This window comes from Nasonia vitripennis, chromosome 2, assembly GCF_009193385.2.
Source record: "Nasonia vitripennis strain AsymCx chromosome 2, Nvit_psr_1.1, whole genome shotgun sequence".
Taxonomy (NCBI): Eukaryota; Metazoa; Arthropoda; class Insecta; order Hymenoptera; family Pteromalidae; genus Nasonia; species Nasonia vitripennis.
In genome coordinates, this window is record NC_045758.1 from 12,240,622 (window position 1) to 12,256,119 (window position 15,498).

At 31.3% G+C, this 15,498-nt stretch overlaps 5 protein-coding genes across 8 annotated transcripts; 3 read left to right on the forward strand and 2 right to left on the reverse strand.

Moving 5' to 3' along the window:
• Positions 1-169: 169 nt before the first annotated feature.
• LOC100123000 (conserved oligomeric Golgi complex subunit 4) lies at positions 170-3,516 on the forward strand. Its single transcript, XM_016981975.3, has 9 exons — positions 170-680; positions 755-952; positions 1,026-1,400; positions 1,462-1,670; positions 1,743-1,938; positions 2,015-2,485; positions 2,562-2,828; positions 2,918-3,103; positions 3,192-3,516. The coding sequence occupies exons 1-9, from the start codon at positions 606-608 to the stop codon at positions 3,447-3,449; spliced, it is 2,235 nt and encodes a 744-aa protein (XP_016837464.1). The 5' UTR covers positions 170-605; the 3' UTR covers positions 3,450-3,516.
• On the forward strand, positions 3,401-8,096 carry LOC100122988 (protein FAN). The gene is made up of 16 exons (XM_001606544.6): positions 3,401-3,785; positions 3,854-4,087; positions 4,159-4,357; positions 4,431-4,616; positions 4,687-4,758; positions 4,842-5,050; positions 5,120-5,282; positions 5,374-5,528; positions 5,697-5,875; positions 5,940-6,071; positions 6,149-6,343; positions 6,429-6,699; positions 6,788-7,018; positions 7,100-7,191; positions 7,257-7,508; positions 7,586-8,096. The coding sequence occupies exons 1-16, from the start codon at positions 3,772-3,774 to the stop codon at positions 7,675-7,677; spliced, it is 2,676 nt and encodes an 891-aa protein (XP_001606594.3). The 5' UTR covers positions 3,401-3,771; the 3' UTR covers positions 7,678-8,096.
• On the reverse strand, positions 7,993-10,504 carry LOC100120159 (mitochondrial uncoupling protein Bmcp). The gene is made up of 8 exons (XM_001606597.5): positions 10,365-10,504; positions 9,932-10,085; positions 9,716-9,863; positions 9,360-9,636; positions 9,159-9,277; positions 9,020-9,080; positions 8,850-8,939; positions 7,993-8,775 (listed from the first exon to the last, which is right to left on the reverse strand). Exons 2-8 carry the CDS (start codon positions 10,002-10,004, stop codon positions 8,659-8,661), a joined length of 885 nt encoding a protein of 294 aa, XP_001606647.1. The 5' UTR covers positions 10,005-10,085; positions 10,365-10,504; the 3' UTR covers positions 7,993-8,658.
• A 70-nt stretch (positions 10,505-10,574) lies between these two features.
• Positions 10,575-12,829, forward strand: LOC100122979 (divergent protein kinase domain 2A). 2 transcript variants are annotated; one of them, XM_016981971.2, is made up of 5 exons: positions 10,619-10,774; positions 10,855-11,372; positions 11,439-11,739; positions 11,813-11,949; positions 12,025-12,829. In XM_016981971.2, exons 2-5 carry the CDS (start codon positions 10,935-10,937, stop codon positions 12,220-12,222), a joined length of 1,074 nt encoding a protein of 357 aa, XP_016837460.1. In that variant the 5' UTR covers positions 10,619-10,774; positions 10,855-10,934; the 3' UTR covers positions 12,223-12,829. The 2 variants fall into 2 exon arrangements, with proteins under 2 accessions (XP_001606587.2, XP_016837460.1); XM_001606537.6 differs by having other exon boundaries at positions 10,575-11,372.
• Eif2ak1 (eukaryotic translation initiation factor 2-alpha kinase 1) lies at positions 11,969-15,475 on the reverse strand. Of its 3 annotated transcripts, XM_008214172.3 has the most exons (9): positions 15,369-15,475; positions 14,855-14,993; positions 14,505-14,672; positions 14,275-14,431; positions 13,553-14,198; positions 13,309-13,482; positions 12,857-13,012; positions 12,640-12,777; positions 11,970-12,552 (listed from the first exon to the last, which is right to left on the reverse strand). In XM_008214172.3, the coding sequence occupies exons 2-9, from the start codon at positions 14,943-14,945 to the stop codon at positions 12,310-12,312; spliced, it is 1,773 nt and encodes a 590-aa protein (XP_008212394.1). In that variant the 5' UTR covers positions 14,946-14,993; positions 15,369-15,475; the 3' UTR covers positions 11,970-12,309. The 3 variants fall into 3 exon arrangements, with proteins under 3 accessions (NP_001155063.1, XP_008212394.1, XP_016837010.1); NM_001161591.1 differs by lacking the exon at positions 15,369-15,475 and having other exon boundaries at positions 11,969-12,552; positions 14,855-15,090; XM_016981521.2 differs by lacking the exon at positions 15,369-15,475 and having other exon boundaries at positions 14,505-14,723; positions 14,855-15,344.
• Positions 15,476-15,498: the final 23 nt, after the last annotated feature.

Sequence of the window (15,498 nt, forward strand, 5' to 3'; positions counted from 1 at the left end):
TCATGTCGTGCGTCTCGTTTTGGAGCACAGCGCGAGCGGCGAGAGGGACGAGAGAGAAAGCCGCGTTTGTTATGTCAGTGGGGCAAACTTGAGAGAGGTGAAAAAAATATCCAGAGATCTGCTAGGAGAACTAAAATAGGAGAACTTATTGCGCGGTTGAGCGTGTTGAGACGTTAGCGTTGACGTTGAAAGGCTCATCCACCCACACCCCCATAGCGCACATCTGATCGCTCACGTACAATGTCAACATATAACGAACGTTGTAGAACATTCACGTATATGATTCAACGCCTTCAACAAAGTACCCATATATGAAAGATACAACTGGAAAGAATTAAATAAAATAGTTTAACCATTATTTTTTAATATAAAGAATTAATGGGTATATTATTCCTGCTCTAAAAAGGAAATGGTGATTCCACTTTCTTTTTGAATGGAATCTCTGTAACAATGAATTATTCAGTCACATTTGTATTTCGCGCCTTTGTCGTGTCAATAAATGCAGACGTCAAATGAGGTTAAAGAGCTGGATTCCACGCATACAGAGCGGTGTTTATTGTTTTTTATTATCGTGAGATTATTGTATTAGACTAGATCTCGGCAAAATGAGTACCGCTGAAGAGTTGCCTCCGACAGAGGAAAATTTACCTGCTATTTTGAATAAATTACAAGAGGATGAGGTATTTGAAATCAATTGCTTTTCAAACTATGATTGCTGTGTAATTTTTTATTGTCACACTGTTTTCTATTGCAGGTCATTGTTAATACACAATTGGATCATATTTTGATGCGGCACTGTCATGTCGAAGCTAAGCTTCAAAGTATTGGAAAAGTCTTGCCAAATGTGGCTGTCATTCGTTCGGAGGGTGAAAAATTTAGAAATATGATAGATCGCACAAACAAGCTAGCAGAAAAAGTAAGCGCCAAAGTTAGGCAGCTGGATCTTGCTAGAGTAAGTACCAAAAATTTATTTGCTAATGCGTCATAGCAATGCTGCTGTTAATACAATATTTTTTGTGTTTCAGAGCAGAGTATGCGAGTGTCAGAGCCGTGTTAACGACATACTTGACCTACAATTATGTAGTGAAGGTGTTGCTACCGCATTACGTAATGAGGATTATGAGCAAGGTGCTGCACACGTGCATCGATTTTTGTTGATGGATCAGCAATTACTGGAAAGAACTGCTGATGATGTATCTGGAGATCATACAAGTGTCACTAGTTCCTTGGCTACTTTACAACAAGCTGCAAATCAGCTTAGGACAGTTGTCACTCATAAATTTGATGAGGCTGTAAAATCTGAAGATCTTGCCTCTGTTGAGAGATTTTTCAAAATATTCCCATTATTGGGAATGCATAGTGAAGGAATTGTCAAGTTTTGTGAATATTTAAGCTCCAAGGTAAGATGTAAGCATTTAAAAACTAATCTGTTGCCATTACAACGTTATATATTTTTTTAAGCTTCAAGAAACTGCTCAAAAGAATTTGAAGGCAGCACTAGATGTAAAAAGTACTGATAAGAAAGCACCTCTGATTTTCGCAAACACAACAATATTATTTTTTGAAGGTATTGCAAAAATTGTTGAAATTCATCAACCAATTATAGAAACTTATTATGGGCCAGGAAAATTGCTAACATGTGTAGGTATTCTACAGAAAGAATGTGATAGGTATGTTAGATGTTTCAAATTTTTATAATCATACTTGCTTTTATTTACTCAAATTATTTTAATAACTTGCAGGCAAATACAAAAAATTATATCTGAGTTTATGAAACGTAGAGCAATATCAAGAAAAGTCCAATTGATTAATGATTGTTTGAGAAAACAAGGTACTGAAAAGTTGGATCCAAAAGATTTAGATCTTGTTTTGAAGGAAATAACTATAATGCATGAAAGAGCTGAGCTGTATGTCAAGTTTCTGAGGAGAAGAATAGTTGTAAGTAAACATATTAGATACAATTTTTCATTTAATACTTGGTACTGTTCTTAACTTACGCTATATTTATTTGTAGAATGATCTTGAAATTAGTACTACTGATTCTCAACAGAGAAAAGATCTATTAAATGATTTTGAATTGATTATTAAAAATTCAGAGTTGGCTAGGTGTATGCAAGAATTACTTGGAGCCTACTTGGCCTTGGAAAGGTATTTCATGGAAGAAAGTGTAAATAAAGCTATTGGAATGGATGCTCTGGATAAAGATCAGCAAACATCCAGCCTGGTGGATGATTCGTTTTACATTGTGAAAAAGTGCATTAGAAGATCAATTTTAAGTGGAAGTATAGACGGTGTCTGTGCTGTTATCAATATGGCATGTGGTTTGCTTGAAGGCGAATTTGCAAGTACATTAAGAAGTAGACTTAGGCAAGGGTACCCTGCTGGATATTTAGACTTGGCTCAAGCATATAATGCTCTGCAAACAAGTATTCAACATGGACGGATTCAGACATCAGATACAGAACTTGCAAGACTTATGTTTTTGGTAAATAGCTAAATATTTGGGCCAAATTTTTTATTTGTATTTCAATTTAATTAAAATTAAAAGCTATTTTTTACAGGCTTATTTGAATAATGCTGAAGTAAGCATAGAGTACATAGAAACTTTGAGTAAAAGTCTTAGTATTGATATTGCACAATATTTTCCAAATATACAAGGCAAAGAAAAAGCCAAAATCGAAAGTTGTTTGGCTGGAATGAAAAGTGCATCATTTACTCTACGTACTGTAGTTGATTATGGGCTGGAACAATTGCGTGTTAGTGCTGTGAAGCCTAGGGTAACTCCTTGGGTTGATGTATTTTTAACAGTTAACCATCAAGTCAATGATGTAATATTTTTATTTTATATATTCTTGTCAAGATTAAGAGGTGGAGAAACACTTGATACTTTTATATTTATATCGAATTCATTTTTCAGGATGATTTGTTGAGATATGAGACTGATGAACCATTTGTTCAAACTTTAGTCATGAATTTAGAAGGTCTCTTGCAAGTATTTAAAAATAGCATGACTGAATCAAATTATAATGCTCTTATAGGTATTCTCACAGCAGAAGTAACAGCACGTTTAGAAAAAGTCGTTTTAAAATCTACATTTAATCGGGTAAACAAATATAAATCAATTGTATTAACTATTTTATTGAATTGAAACATTCGAATAATACGAATTTTATCTTGTTATTATTATTCAGGCTGGAGGTCTTATTTTAGACAAAGAAGTACGATCTCTAGCTAGTTACTTGGCTACTGCTACTTCCTGGTCTGTACGTGACAAATTTGCAAGACTTGTACAAATGGCAACTATTCTTAGCATTGAGAAAATTGAAGAATTGGCAGATTATTGCGGTGCTGATGCAATAGCCTGGAGACTGACACCTGCTGAAGTCAGAAAGATTCTTGCTTTGAGAACAGATTTCAGGCCTGAAGACATAAAGAGACTAAGAATATAATTTAATTATTTTGTATATAAAAATTCTGTACATATTTGAATAAAAATAGTTTTTAAATCATTTTAAATATCGATGAAGATTGATTCATTTTTCAAAAGTTGGCGCGCATTTACTATAGTGAAAAACCTTTAAACAGCGGCGGGTTAGGTTAGATGATACATATTTATACCTATGCATATACTACATTATCGCGATAAAAATGTATAATCATGATTCATGTGTCAAACATTTCGATCTGCCAAATTTGAGCAATGTTTTTTAATTGTTATACACTATAACTTGTTGATTAGTTTTAACTAAGTTTTTATGCATTCACAAAGAAATGGACAAAGAAAGGTAAAGAGGTCTGAATTTCTCTAATAGTAGGCAATGAATTATTGTTCTCATTGATTATCATTTTCTAGATTTACAATGCTCCTTTTGGATCCTGGAGAAATATTCTTTGAAGACTACAGTGTACAAATTAAATTACAAAATACAACACAAAGCGAACCAAATGATTGGTTAGATGGCCGCTTGAAATTATGTTCAAAATCCTTGGTTTTTGTAAGCAAAGATATAAATCAACCGCTAATTAAAATCCAATTGAAAGATACAACACTTGCAGAGAAGTGTAGCTCGAATAATAATTTAACAGGGTAAATAACCTTTTTTATTACAATTGAAGTGATACATGAATATAATATTAAATATATCAAGATTTTTTTAGATCAAATGATACATTATTAGTACATTGTAAACAATATGTGGAGATGCTGAAAGGAAATATCCTGGCTCCATACAAGTTTATACACAAGCCAGCGGAATTTCAATTTTCCTTTAACTATGTCAAAGTAGATGATTGTCTTCCACAAATATTACAGCTCATGAGAGCTGCTACTCTTCCTACTGCTGAACAAAATGCTATGGTAATATTATTAATTCTTGTACGTATTTAAAAAATACTTTACGATCATTTTTAATTTTTTTTTCGTCAAGTAGATCATGGCTATTGTACACTCAAGGCAGTCCAGATTTTCATTTGATACTTCATGGTTGGAAGATTTATATGAAAAAATAGTGTTCGAAGTTCAAGCAAACAAAGTTTTACCTCTAGTTATAAACCCTGGAAGAATTTTACTCACAACAAGTAGACTTTATTTTCAACCTTACAATAATATGGATCAAGTAAGTTTATACAAATAAATTTATGAATTTTTTTTAACAATGGTTGATATGTTAATGATTATTTTCATAGCATCCAGTACTAAAAATTAATTTAAAAGATATAAAACAATTGAACAAAAGAAGGTTTCTTTTACGGCAAGTGGTAATGATTAAAACTTTAAATATTTAATATTAAACAGAATGAATTAAAATATTTCATTAACGAACACTGTTTATTAATTAAAGGGGCTTGAAATAAAATGGTTGAGACAACCGGGTACTAAACCAGAACATTTTTTCTTAGCAACTAGAGGACAACAAGAGAGAGATGCCTTGTATACCAATTTACTAGCTCAATCTTCACTGCAAATAGAGACAATTCATCAAAATCATATGACAATGCAGTGGCAAAATGGTTCCTTATCAAATTATGATTATCTTTTATATATTAATAGGTAAATATTTGTTTTCTGGAGTTTATATCAAATGAAATACATCTACTCATATAATTTTGTATGCACTAGTTTAGCTGATAGGACTTTTCATGACCTAACACAATACCCTGTAATGCCTTGGGTGCTTCAAGATTATACTTCAGATGCTATAGATCTTCAAGATCTTAGTGTGTATAGAGATCTTGGCAAACCAATTGGAGCATTAGAGCCCAAAAGATTAGAAAGACTAAAGGTATTACAAATAAATAAATCTGTATATACATCTATTGTTAATCATAAATCTCACAAATCAAATAAACTGATTATTAACGTTTATCGATTAGGCTAGATATGCTGAAATGTCAGAACCAAAATTTTTGTATGGTTCCCATTATAGTGCGCCTGGTTTTGTACTTTTTTATCTAGTGAGGAAGTACCCACAATATATGCTTTGTCTGCAGAACGGAAGGTTTGATCATCCTGACAGAATGTTCAATAGGTAATCTTTTTATATCATAGCGTGTTTCTGAGAAACATTTACAAAATACTTGGTTTCTTTTTGACTTTGTTTTTCTGCTTACTTTTAAAACACGTTAATACTCATTGACTCAATGCAGAATTAGATTTTATATTTCTGTCCTATAACAACGAAAAAATGACCTGATAGTGTAGCTGACGTGTGGAAAAATGTTTTGGGCAACATGTCTGACTTCAAAGAACTGATACCTGAATTTTATGACACGAGCGCAAGTGGCGACTTCTTAATTAACAGCTATGGAATCGATTTTGGATTTCGTCATGATGGAACGAAAATTGCTGACGTACATTTGCCTCCCTGGGCTAAAGGTATGTCACATAACTGATTTTCTTTTAAATTTTCATTAGATTAATTAATATTGATAAATTTTAGGACCGTCCGATTTTGTTGAAAAGTTGAGGAATGCTTTGGAAAGTGATCATGTATCTAGAAACTTGCACAATTGGATTGATTTAATATTTGGGTATAAGCAAAAAGGAGAAGAAGCTCTAAAAACAAATAATAGTAAGTTTAACATGTAATTATTTAAAACTTAATAAAGCTAGATTGCCATTAATCAAATGAAAAATTTTATTTCACAGTATTTTTTCATTTATGCTATGAGGGAGCAATTGACTTGGACACAATAAAAGATATTAATGATAGGCATGGTTTAGAAGTTCAGATAATGGAATTCGGTCAAATACCCAAACAAGTATTCAAACTACCTCATCCAAAACGTTTAATAGCAGCAGATCTACTTAAAAGTGAAGCTTCTTTGCTATTTTCATCCTCTGGTAGATTTTTACTTTTTCATAATATAAAATAAAATTAAACTATTAGTTTTCAAAACGTTGGTTAATAATACATTTACAAACTCAGGTCATGGAATATCAAAAATTGAATTAAAATCTTCTAATGTCTTTCAATCACACAAGGAAGCTGTGAGTGCTGTAACAATAATTTCTGACGGAATACAAGATGATAATATCGTTTCAGTTGGTCGCGATGGCGTTATGAAAATATATTCCATCCAGACTGGAAAACTAGTACGTAGTGTAAATTTGTCACCAGTTCCTCTATGCTCTTGTGTTTGTTACCAAACATCTACAAATTCCAGTGTTCTTGTAGCTGGTTCTTCCGACAATTCACTGTATGTATAAAGAAAACAATAATACTTGTATTGTTTTATTCTCAAGTTATTATATCAAGCTCTTATTATAACAAGTTTATGTTTTTAGCATATTTTATGATATGGAATTTGGTAAAGTTTTTGAAACTTTAAATGGACATGAAGATTCTATATCGTGCTTGAAATACAGCAAACGTCATAATACAATTATATCAAGTTCTTGGGATTGCACAACTAAAATTTGGCAAAGTTGCGAACCTGATAAAAAAATAAAGCTTGTAGATTGTTTTGTAGCCGAGCTTGATCACGATTCTCAAGTTACTTGTATAGATCTATCAAGGTACATGTTAATCAAATTTAATGTTTTTATTTTATATAATTATCATGAAAGATTTTTAAATGTTTTGTTCATTTTTCTTAGAGATGAAACTCTATTAGTTTCTGCAACTCAAGATGGTGAAATATTCTTGTGGAAATTGGACGATTCATACAGTCTTCAGGCTACAGTAAAAGGTGAGTTTATTTAAGGAAAAATTATATCACAACTTGTTACCCTAATACCAAATTATTATGTGTAGAACACAATGCCAAGATTAACGCAATAACTTTTGAGCCGGATTCAAAAAATGTCATATCTTGTGCAAATAATAAATCATTAAGTGTCATGGATGTCCAGACAAGTACCCAGACATACATTACTACTCTAGAGGAGGAAGCAGTATCATTGGCATGGATACACTCATTTCTGTTGATCGGTGATCTCAAAGGAGATCTTTTAATGTGGGATCCACAAACAGCTGCGTTTATTTCCAAGTTTTACTGTCATCAAGGTAATATAGAACGTTTAAATCAATTATAAATTTAAGACATGGAATAAACACAACTTGAGTGTATGTTAATTTTGTAGGACCTCTTGTTTCACTAGCAGTATCACCGGACAATAAAAAAGTCATAACAGGTGGTCAAGATAGAAAAGTAATTGTGTGGAATTGTATATAAAGATAAGCAAGAGAAACGAAAATGATTATTTTTACTTGTGTAATATTTGTACTGTCTAGTGCAACTTGTTACAATATATTAAATTTAAAAAACTTCATGAGCTTTTGTGCTTCTCATAATACAATTGCAAGTATATTTTCTATATTCAGTCTATAATTGTTTACTTATATAATATAATAAAAACTGTTTTCGTCTGTTTGCTATACAATTAAAATTAAAATAAATAATTTTAAATATATAAATTAAACAATATTTTTACATATATGTACATACATACAAACATTGAAGGATTCCACGAGAAAAATTTTACATGGATTGCTTACATCAAATTTTGTATTTAGTAAATCAACAACAATGGTCACAACTAAAATCTTAAAATAAACAGTAATATGACAATAAAAATACATTATTATAAAAAACGTCTTTGATATGCTAGTGCCTGGATAGCGTTCTCTTTGTACATATTTCAATCAAATGCCCTCTAGCAATTTAAATGCTGAATGTACATATAATGTTTCTTAAGGACTCTCTCGCCAAGGGCTTAAGCGAAAAACATTTTAGTTAATTTTAGTTTAAATAGAGTATTTTGAACATTTAGTTTTGTTTAATCTCAACAATTACTTTCAAGTCACCATTTCAATGGATTGTCTAACAAGCTTTAAATTCTTCAAAATTTTCATTTAAAGCAGTGCTTAATTTGAATGAATACTATAAATACTATTCAATCACAATCACATCATTTGCAGGTAACATGTTTCATTAGATGTTACATTTGAATGATAATACACAACTACGCCCTATAAATTACTAGTATAAGATATAGGACACAACAAATAAAATTATTTAAAAAGTGTGTAAACTACTTGTACCGTGCTTTAAATCCTTCAAATACTATTGAAGTAACAGATACTTGATAGTTTTCAATGCTTTCTGCATTCTCATATTTTTATAGAATTCATTATTCTACCTGATTAGATGGAGTTAGAACTTCTTTAATTGCTCATAAGTTATAAAAAATATTATATTCCAAGGTCCCATTCTAAGCCATGTTGGTATAAAACCTTTGTAAAGAGCAAAAAATCCTTCGTTTTTGAAAGTCTGGAAATTGAAAACAATAAAAAATATAAATACGAAAAAACATATCACTAAAAAAACTAGAAATAGAAATTTACCTGAACAAAACATTCTATACTACTAGAATAAATATATGGAGATAAGGCCCCACCAACAGTACGTATCCTCCTTTGATTCATCAGGCGAGTCTTTAAAAAATAAATATGCATTTAGAAGAAGAGCAACGTATATTATTTATCGTTTTTTGGACAATAAACTAAAAACTTACCCTAACAACATCAATTGGTGTAGATGATACAGCACTTCCCATGCTAGCAATAAAACTTGATCTATATTTGAAAAATTGAAAATCATTTTTACTGTACGCACCAAGGAAAACAAAATTACTTCATCTAAACCAAACTTACATGAAATGATTAGATATACTATCTCCTATATATGGTATCAGCTCTTTTTTACTGAAATCATATATTGGTAATTCAACTGCTGCAATGACAGCAGCTCTTTGAGCAGTTGGACCAACCCCCTATTAAATAAAAATAATACACTTGAGTGCTAAAGTAAATTAATATACATATATAACAAATCTATGTTAATCAAGTTCTTACCCTCCACAAACCTCGCACACCCTCATGGTGATAAACATCTTGGAAGCATCCCATTAAAGTCAAATTGGCTTCAAGACCAACTTGCATGCGTACTTTTACAACATCCGTTGGATTTGCTATTGCACTTGATATGGCTCCAGCTACTGCTGCACATACAATGTTTATTAATACTAGATCATCAGTTCCCCATCTATCTGTAGCACTCTGTTTGAGGGAGTAATAAGTTCCGAATTTAATTGTGCCATAAGTTGCTTGTCTCAAAATTGCTGAACTGATCCTATATAAACAAATTTTATCCATTTTGTTAATATAATTTACATAACATAAATATAAAATAGTAATAAAATCCAAATTACCCAGAATATAATGCCTTAACTCCTTCCTGTTTAGAAATTTGAATTAAAGCATCAATCATACCAGAGTATTTTAAAGTTGAGTGTCTTATATCATTTTTTTGTCCTTGAATTTGTAACCTTGTTTTTGTTGTATCCAGTGGGAATGTACCTGTGATAGAAAAACTATTAATACATTGGTGATATTGCTTGCCAAATGGTCGTGAAACTAGACTTTACCCAATTCAGCAACAATCGATGCCAAGCCTCCATATATGAACGGTCTCCAATCACTAATACTTGGTTCTCCCATTCCAAACACTCGGTCTCTTAATTCATCAAGTGTTGAATGTCTCTCACTAGTCACAGTTCCAGAGGATAAACTTTTTATAAGCTGTGTAAATTTCATCACACATTAATTTTATGCAAAATACTTATTATCGTTGTCATAAAGGCTTTAAACTTTGACATGCAAAATGCAAAAACTATCGAATTGCTTAATGTTTAATTCATGAATCGGTGATTATTATGAAAAAATTACGCTAATAATATGGGCTCATGTGAACACATATACCTCTTCTCACACATACTCATAATTTTCAAATTACAGCAAACAAGATTATTATTTTGCGAAAAATTGTACAATTTCGTAACGAGCAACGCGTATTCTTACCAATTCAGCTACTCCGCACTTGTGACAAATTTGAATATCAGTTTGCAAACTATTATAAACTTGACGCTTTATACCTCGTATAGCTCGAAATTTGCACGCTGCCAATTTATAACATAACCTATATCGCCGACAGATGTCGCGTTTGCCAAAATAGCAAGCAACAAATAAATATAGTCTGTTATGACCTATCAATGGTATATATATATACTTATTTCCAGTTTTATGACTGGTGCATCATCCAATGATAAAACAAGACCAGCAAATTATAATTATAAGTATAGGTATAGACATCGCGAAGGCATGTATTGCGATCGTGTGCAACAAGTTGACGATGCGGCTTTTGGAAGGGAGGTCGATCTTTTGTTTTGATTATTGTGCGAAGTATAAGAACTTGGTAGAACGATAAAAATGTGCTTGTAAATTTAAAAAATGCTGGTGACAAAAGCGTCGGTTTCTTCATTTTTAATCGCGTTACTGATTTTAATTTTAGGCATATACATAAATAGATTCAATTTAAAAGTTGCCGAAATAACTGAAAGGTATAAGTGTCCCGCTTGTTTTGGAGATTCTATGTGCCAAGTCATTGACAGCAATGAAATCAGTTTTGAATATACGGATTTTTATTCGATCTTCAATAATTTATTCAGTGTCAAAAATGTTTACTATGGTAAATATAAAGATAAAAAAGTGATAATGAAAAAATTGGCTCAGGAGTCAGAGCTAAAAACGTTTGATGAAATGATTTGTTCTGATGATGAATTACATGAGCTGTGTTACCAGAGTGAATCAAGAAAACAAGATTCAAAAACGAATTTTTATAAATTAGTAGAATCAGAGCTTGCAAATGTTGGGGGTGATATAAACAATAAAATGAGACTATGTCCAACAACAACAAAATTAGAGAAACTGTTTGTAAATGTGAAATTTCAAAGTCATGCAGAAAATGAAGATTACTTCAAATATCTGTGGAGCACAATAAAAATCAATCCTGAACCTCTTATTTTGCAGGTAATTTCTGATGAGAAACTGTACTAACTATAGATGAAATTTTTATTTAATCAATCAATGTTTAAGATTCTACCTGCTAAAGAGGGTTGGCCTACTCCAAAATATTTTGGAGCTTGTGGAAGACTTATAGTTGAAGAGTATATTGGTTTGCCACTGTCATCATTTATTGATGAGCCTTGGATTAGAAGAGCAAAAATAGCTTCTAGTCTTCTTCAAGCTGCTGACACACTGATGTCAAAGAATTCAGAATTTGCATTTTATTTGACAGATATATCCATGGATAATATAGCAGTGAACAATGAAGATAAAGCAATATTTGTAGATTTGGAAAATATTATTATTGTTGAAAAAAATCCTCCAGAAAAAGGTAAATACTTTTATATTATCCTGTTATTATAAAACAACTTAAATAATAATAAATTTACTATTATAAATTTTAGCTTTGGTAGGAATTGAATCATGGAATGAGACATATACCAATGCAGTTGATTTAGATTGTCAAGATTGCTTTGTATTTTCTCCAAATGACATATGCTCCCATAAAGTTAGTGATCATAACTTTTATGCCATTTGTCAGGTAAATTACAATGCACATGATTGTTGGATATGAACATAAAAAATATATATTTATTAACATTATTAAAATTTACAGCATATCCTTACACAAGCACTAGGTGCAGTCTTCCATAATCAAGGATTTTTACATGATCCTCCTGATTATATTTTACAAAAACATCCAACTTTAATAGATTTACTAGAACAATGTGCTAAGCCAGATATAGGCTATTCAAGAATTGACATTGCGCACAAACTTATAGTACTGTTGGATTCAGTCATTAAAAATGCTTGAATATAAAAAAGATATTTTATGTACAATATGTTTGCTATAAAGTTTTTACAATATAGAAATAATAGATTTGACATGATCATTTTAATATTATGATTCTAATTTTGCCAATTTAGCCATCAACTCTTCTATCTTATTTTTCTGTTCTTCTATTATTTGATCTTTTACAAGAATGTCTTTTCTTAATACTTCATTTTCATTTTGCAATTTGCTATTTTCATTTTCTAATTTTGTTATTGTCAAATCTTTATCTAATTTTAAGTCATCTAAAAGTTCATTTGCCGAAGGTCGCCCTATTGGATTTGTTTGAATTAACTGACTTATTGTTTGAGCCTAAAATTATGAACAGAAATAAATTATAAAAATATTCTATAATTAGAACTTTTTGCATTTTTTACACTAAAAATAATAAATTTTTACCCATTTGGGATGTGATCCAGCAAGTGCTGTAGGATTTTCACCAGCTTTTAAACTATTAACTATTCGAATACATTCCATAGATGTTTGCATAGGAATAAGTAATTCTAAAAGAACTATTCCCAAACTATAAATATCACTCTGAAAATATAATGTTTTGTATTATATTATAATAAAAGACATTGCAGCATAATGTAACAGCAAATTCTACTTTTAATACCTTGGGATTACATTCTCCTTTCAATTGTTCTGGAGCTGCATACATATGAGTACCAACAATAGCATCATGATTATAACGTTGCAATGGACAAGCCAAGCCAAAATCCCCTAATTGGACTTGTAACTTTCCTGTTGTTGAAATAAAAATATTACTAGGCTGAAAAATCAATAAATATATGTTTTCTGTTTATATATTTTTAAAAATATCTGTAAAAAGTGGTATATTAGGATAAGAGTATCATAAGTGGCTCTTTCTGGCACGGAGAGTTAAGCGACCAAGCAACGCGAAAGCACTTATACGGGACCAAAAATTTTCATTGAAGATACGTATATTGGACAATATTTCAAAGTACTGCCTGCCTTAAATCCACCAAGTGCCTGTTGGTGTCAGAAAGAACTACTTACGACACAGTAGGTACTATCATAAATGAGATATTTGAAACTTGGAATTACCTTGATGTCATGATGAACAATTTTTAAAGAATGAATATAGTTCAGGCCACAGAGAATTTGGGTTGCTATTGATGCAATCATTGATATTGGGGTAGGTTCTGTTCTTTCATCTAACCAATGACGTAATGTTTTTTCACACAATGCCATTTGAATGTACAATATCGCATATTGATTCTAAAATAAATACATGCATAAGTTAAAGTATAAATATAATTAAAACCAAAGTAATAATAATTTTACTTACAGTTTGTGAGGAGTATTGACAAATCCTACGATCTTCTACAGATTCATCGCTAGATATACTTTCTTCCGTACTAGACCTGGAACTTATTTCTAAAATATTATTACTAGCATCACTTTCAATACTTATATCATATGCTTCATTTTCTTCTCTGAATGAAACTATATCTGAATTGGACTCACAGGACGTACAACTTATTTTGCTTCTTAATTCTTTGCTTAAATTACGATTTTGGCAATCACTTGAAAATGTTAAGGATTTTTTACTTTTACGACTTGAGTAACTATAACTTTTTCCACCACTAAATGTGTTTCTTTCACTGTAACTTGACCTGCTTTCATACGTGTTGCTTTCTGCTTTGCTGATACTGGGTAGACATTGCAAACCATTTGGGGTTGACATGGGTTCTATCCATGCTTGTTTGTATGACACTATATTTGTATGATTTAATTTGGCCAGAGTTTTTACTTCTTCTAGATGAGTCATGATAGATTTTACATTTCCAGGGCGAACAACAATTTTCTTGATTGCATATTCCACTTCATCTAACTTATGTACAGCTTTGAAAACGTTCCCAAAACCTCCACCAGCAATAAATCCAGTTTCTCGAAATTGATCTTCATAAGAGGATACATAAGTAACAAGAGGTCTAAAAAATATACACATTTTTTTTTCATTCCTTAGTCAATTCAAAAGATTTTCCATTGTGTAATATAAATGAATACCTTGGAATGGGCACAGGATTATCACTTCCAAGTGTATCTCTAGCAACAGTGATTAACTGATATACTGCTTCCATGTATTTTCCTTGTGCTAATTCAAAACCTCCTAGTTTATACGAAGGATCTATCAACTTCATTTGATGCAAAGTGTCACAGAGCACTAGAAATAATTTTCCTTATGAATAAATAAATCCCATACAATAAACAATTTTTGTTGAATCAAATATACTTACAAAAATACAATCTTTTACTTTGACCTGGGTCTTTTTCAAGGATTGTACATAGTTGATTGATTAGTGAACCTATTAAAATACTAGAAGATGAAACTTTCTTCATTACTTTGCCGCTGCATTTTCTTTTTTGGTTTTCTCCAATGCATCTTGTTGGAGCAGAATTAGTTCCTGCAAAAGTACAATTCAATGTTTGCGAATCGCACATTTTCTAAGGTTAACCTAAAATACATCATTTTGCCAAACAAAATTTCAAATCCTTATTTGATAATAAATGAAGAGTCAACATCATAAAAAATGTTTATCTATAGTATCCATATCCTCAAATGAAAACCTGTAATTCTGGATTTTACCTTTATCAAAAGTAGTTACTGTAGGCAAATTACTCCAAGGATTGTTCTCTTCAAAATTTTTTTCATCCATTCCCAAAATATCCTTAGCCATTTGTTAGCATTATCAAAGGGATGCAGTTTGACCAAATGCTATTTTGCACTACCGCAGGATGTTTGTAAACACAAAAATAAAAGATGATACAATTTAAATCTCATATTACGATAAAACTGACGTACTGCACAAGTTGACCGCCACTGCGCGAATTGCAAACAAGCCTATAAGTATATACTTTATATATTTCAAAACAGAATTTTGCCAAGGCAAAAGCTGGGTCCTTGGAATAGTTATTAGTATATAGTGTATGGTGTGTGCATTGGCTCAAACCGAGAATTTTCTAGAAGAAATTCAGGCAATATAATAGTTTATTTAGTCGAATCTATACTTTTAACTGATGTCTAAATAGTGCTTATTGTGAGCCGATAATATATTTCAATTTAAGGAACACTACAATAAATTTTTACAAGTAAAAATTACCAAACATTGTTTACGAATTTTAAATATTATCATCGTTCCATCCAATTTTAAACAATATATTCGAGCAGCTGATTTCAGTTGAAAATCCACCATAAGTCCGATCGCAACGCCACCATCGTTGCGTATTCGA

Bases quoted from the DNA above. Each gene is read 5' to 3' on its own strand.
- LOC100123000 (XM_016981975.3), top strand. From the start codon at position 606: ATGAGTACCGCTGAAGAGTTGCCTCCGACAGAGGAAAATTTACCTGCT. The intron at 1,401-1,461 runs GTAAGATGTAAG...TATTTTTTTAAG, and splicing joins GTGAATATTTAAGCTCCAAG to CTTCAAGAAACTGCTCAAAA. The intron at 3,104-3,191 runs GTAAACAAATAT...ATTATTATTCAG, and splicing joins TAAAATCTACATTTAATCGG to GCTGGAGGTCTTATTTTAGA.
- LOC100122979 (XM_001606537.6), top strand. From the start codon at position 10,794: ATGCTGGTGACAAAAGCGTCGGTTTCTTCATTTTTAATCGCGTTACTG. The intron at 11,373-11,438 runs GTAATTTCTGAT...TCAATGTTTAAG, and splicing joins CTGAACCTCTTATTTTGCAG to ATTCTACCTGCTAAAGAGGG. The intron at 11,950-12,024 runs GTAAATTACAAT...TAAAATTTACAG, and splicing joins ACTTTTATGCCATTTGTCAG to CATATCCTTACACAAGCACT.
- LOC100122988 (XM_001606544.6), top strand. The intron at 4,358-4,430 runs GTAATATTATTA...TTCGTCAAGTAG, and splicing joins CTGCTGAACAAAATGCTATG to ATCATGGCTATTGTACACTC. The intron at 6,700-6,787 runs GTATGTATAAAG...TTATGTTTTTAG, and splicing joins GGTTCTTCCGACAATTCACT to CATATTTTATGATATGGAAT.
- LOC100120159 (XM_001606597.5), bottom strand. From the start codon at position 10,004: ATGGGAGAACCAAGTATTAGTGATTGGAGACCGTTCATATATGGAGGC. The intron at 9,637-9,715 runs GTAATTTGGATT...TTGTTTATATAG, and splicing joins GTTAAGGCATTATATTCTGG to GATCAGTTCAGCAATTTTGA. The intron at 9,081-9,158 runs GTAAGTTTGGTT...TTTCAAATATAG, and splicing joins AGTATATCTAATCATTTCAT to ATCAAGTTTTATTGCTAGCA.
- Eif2ak1 (NM_001161591.1), bottom strand. From the start codon at position 14,945: ATGGCTAAGGATATTTTGGGAATGGATGAAAAAAATTTTGAAGAGAAC. The intron at 14,673-14,854 runs GTAAAATCCAGA...GTACTTTTGCAG, and splicing joins AGTAACTACTTTTGATAAAG to GAACTAATTCTGCTCCAACA. The intron at 14,199-14,274 runs GTATTCATTTAT...TATATTTTTTAG, and splicing joins AATCCTGTGCCCATTCCAAG to ACCTCTTGTTACTTATGTAT.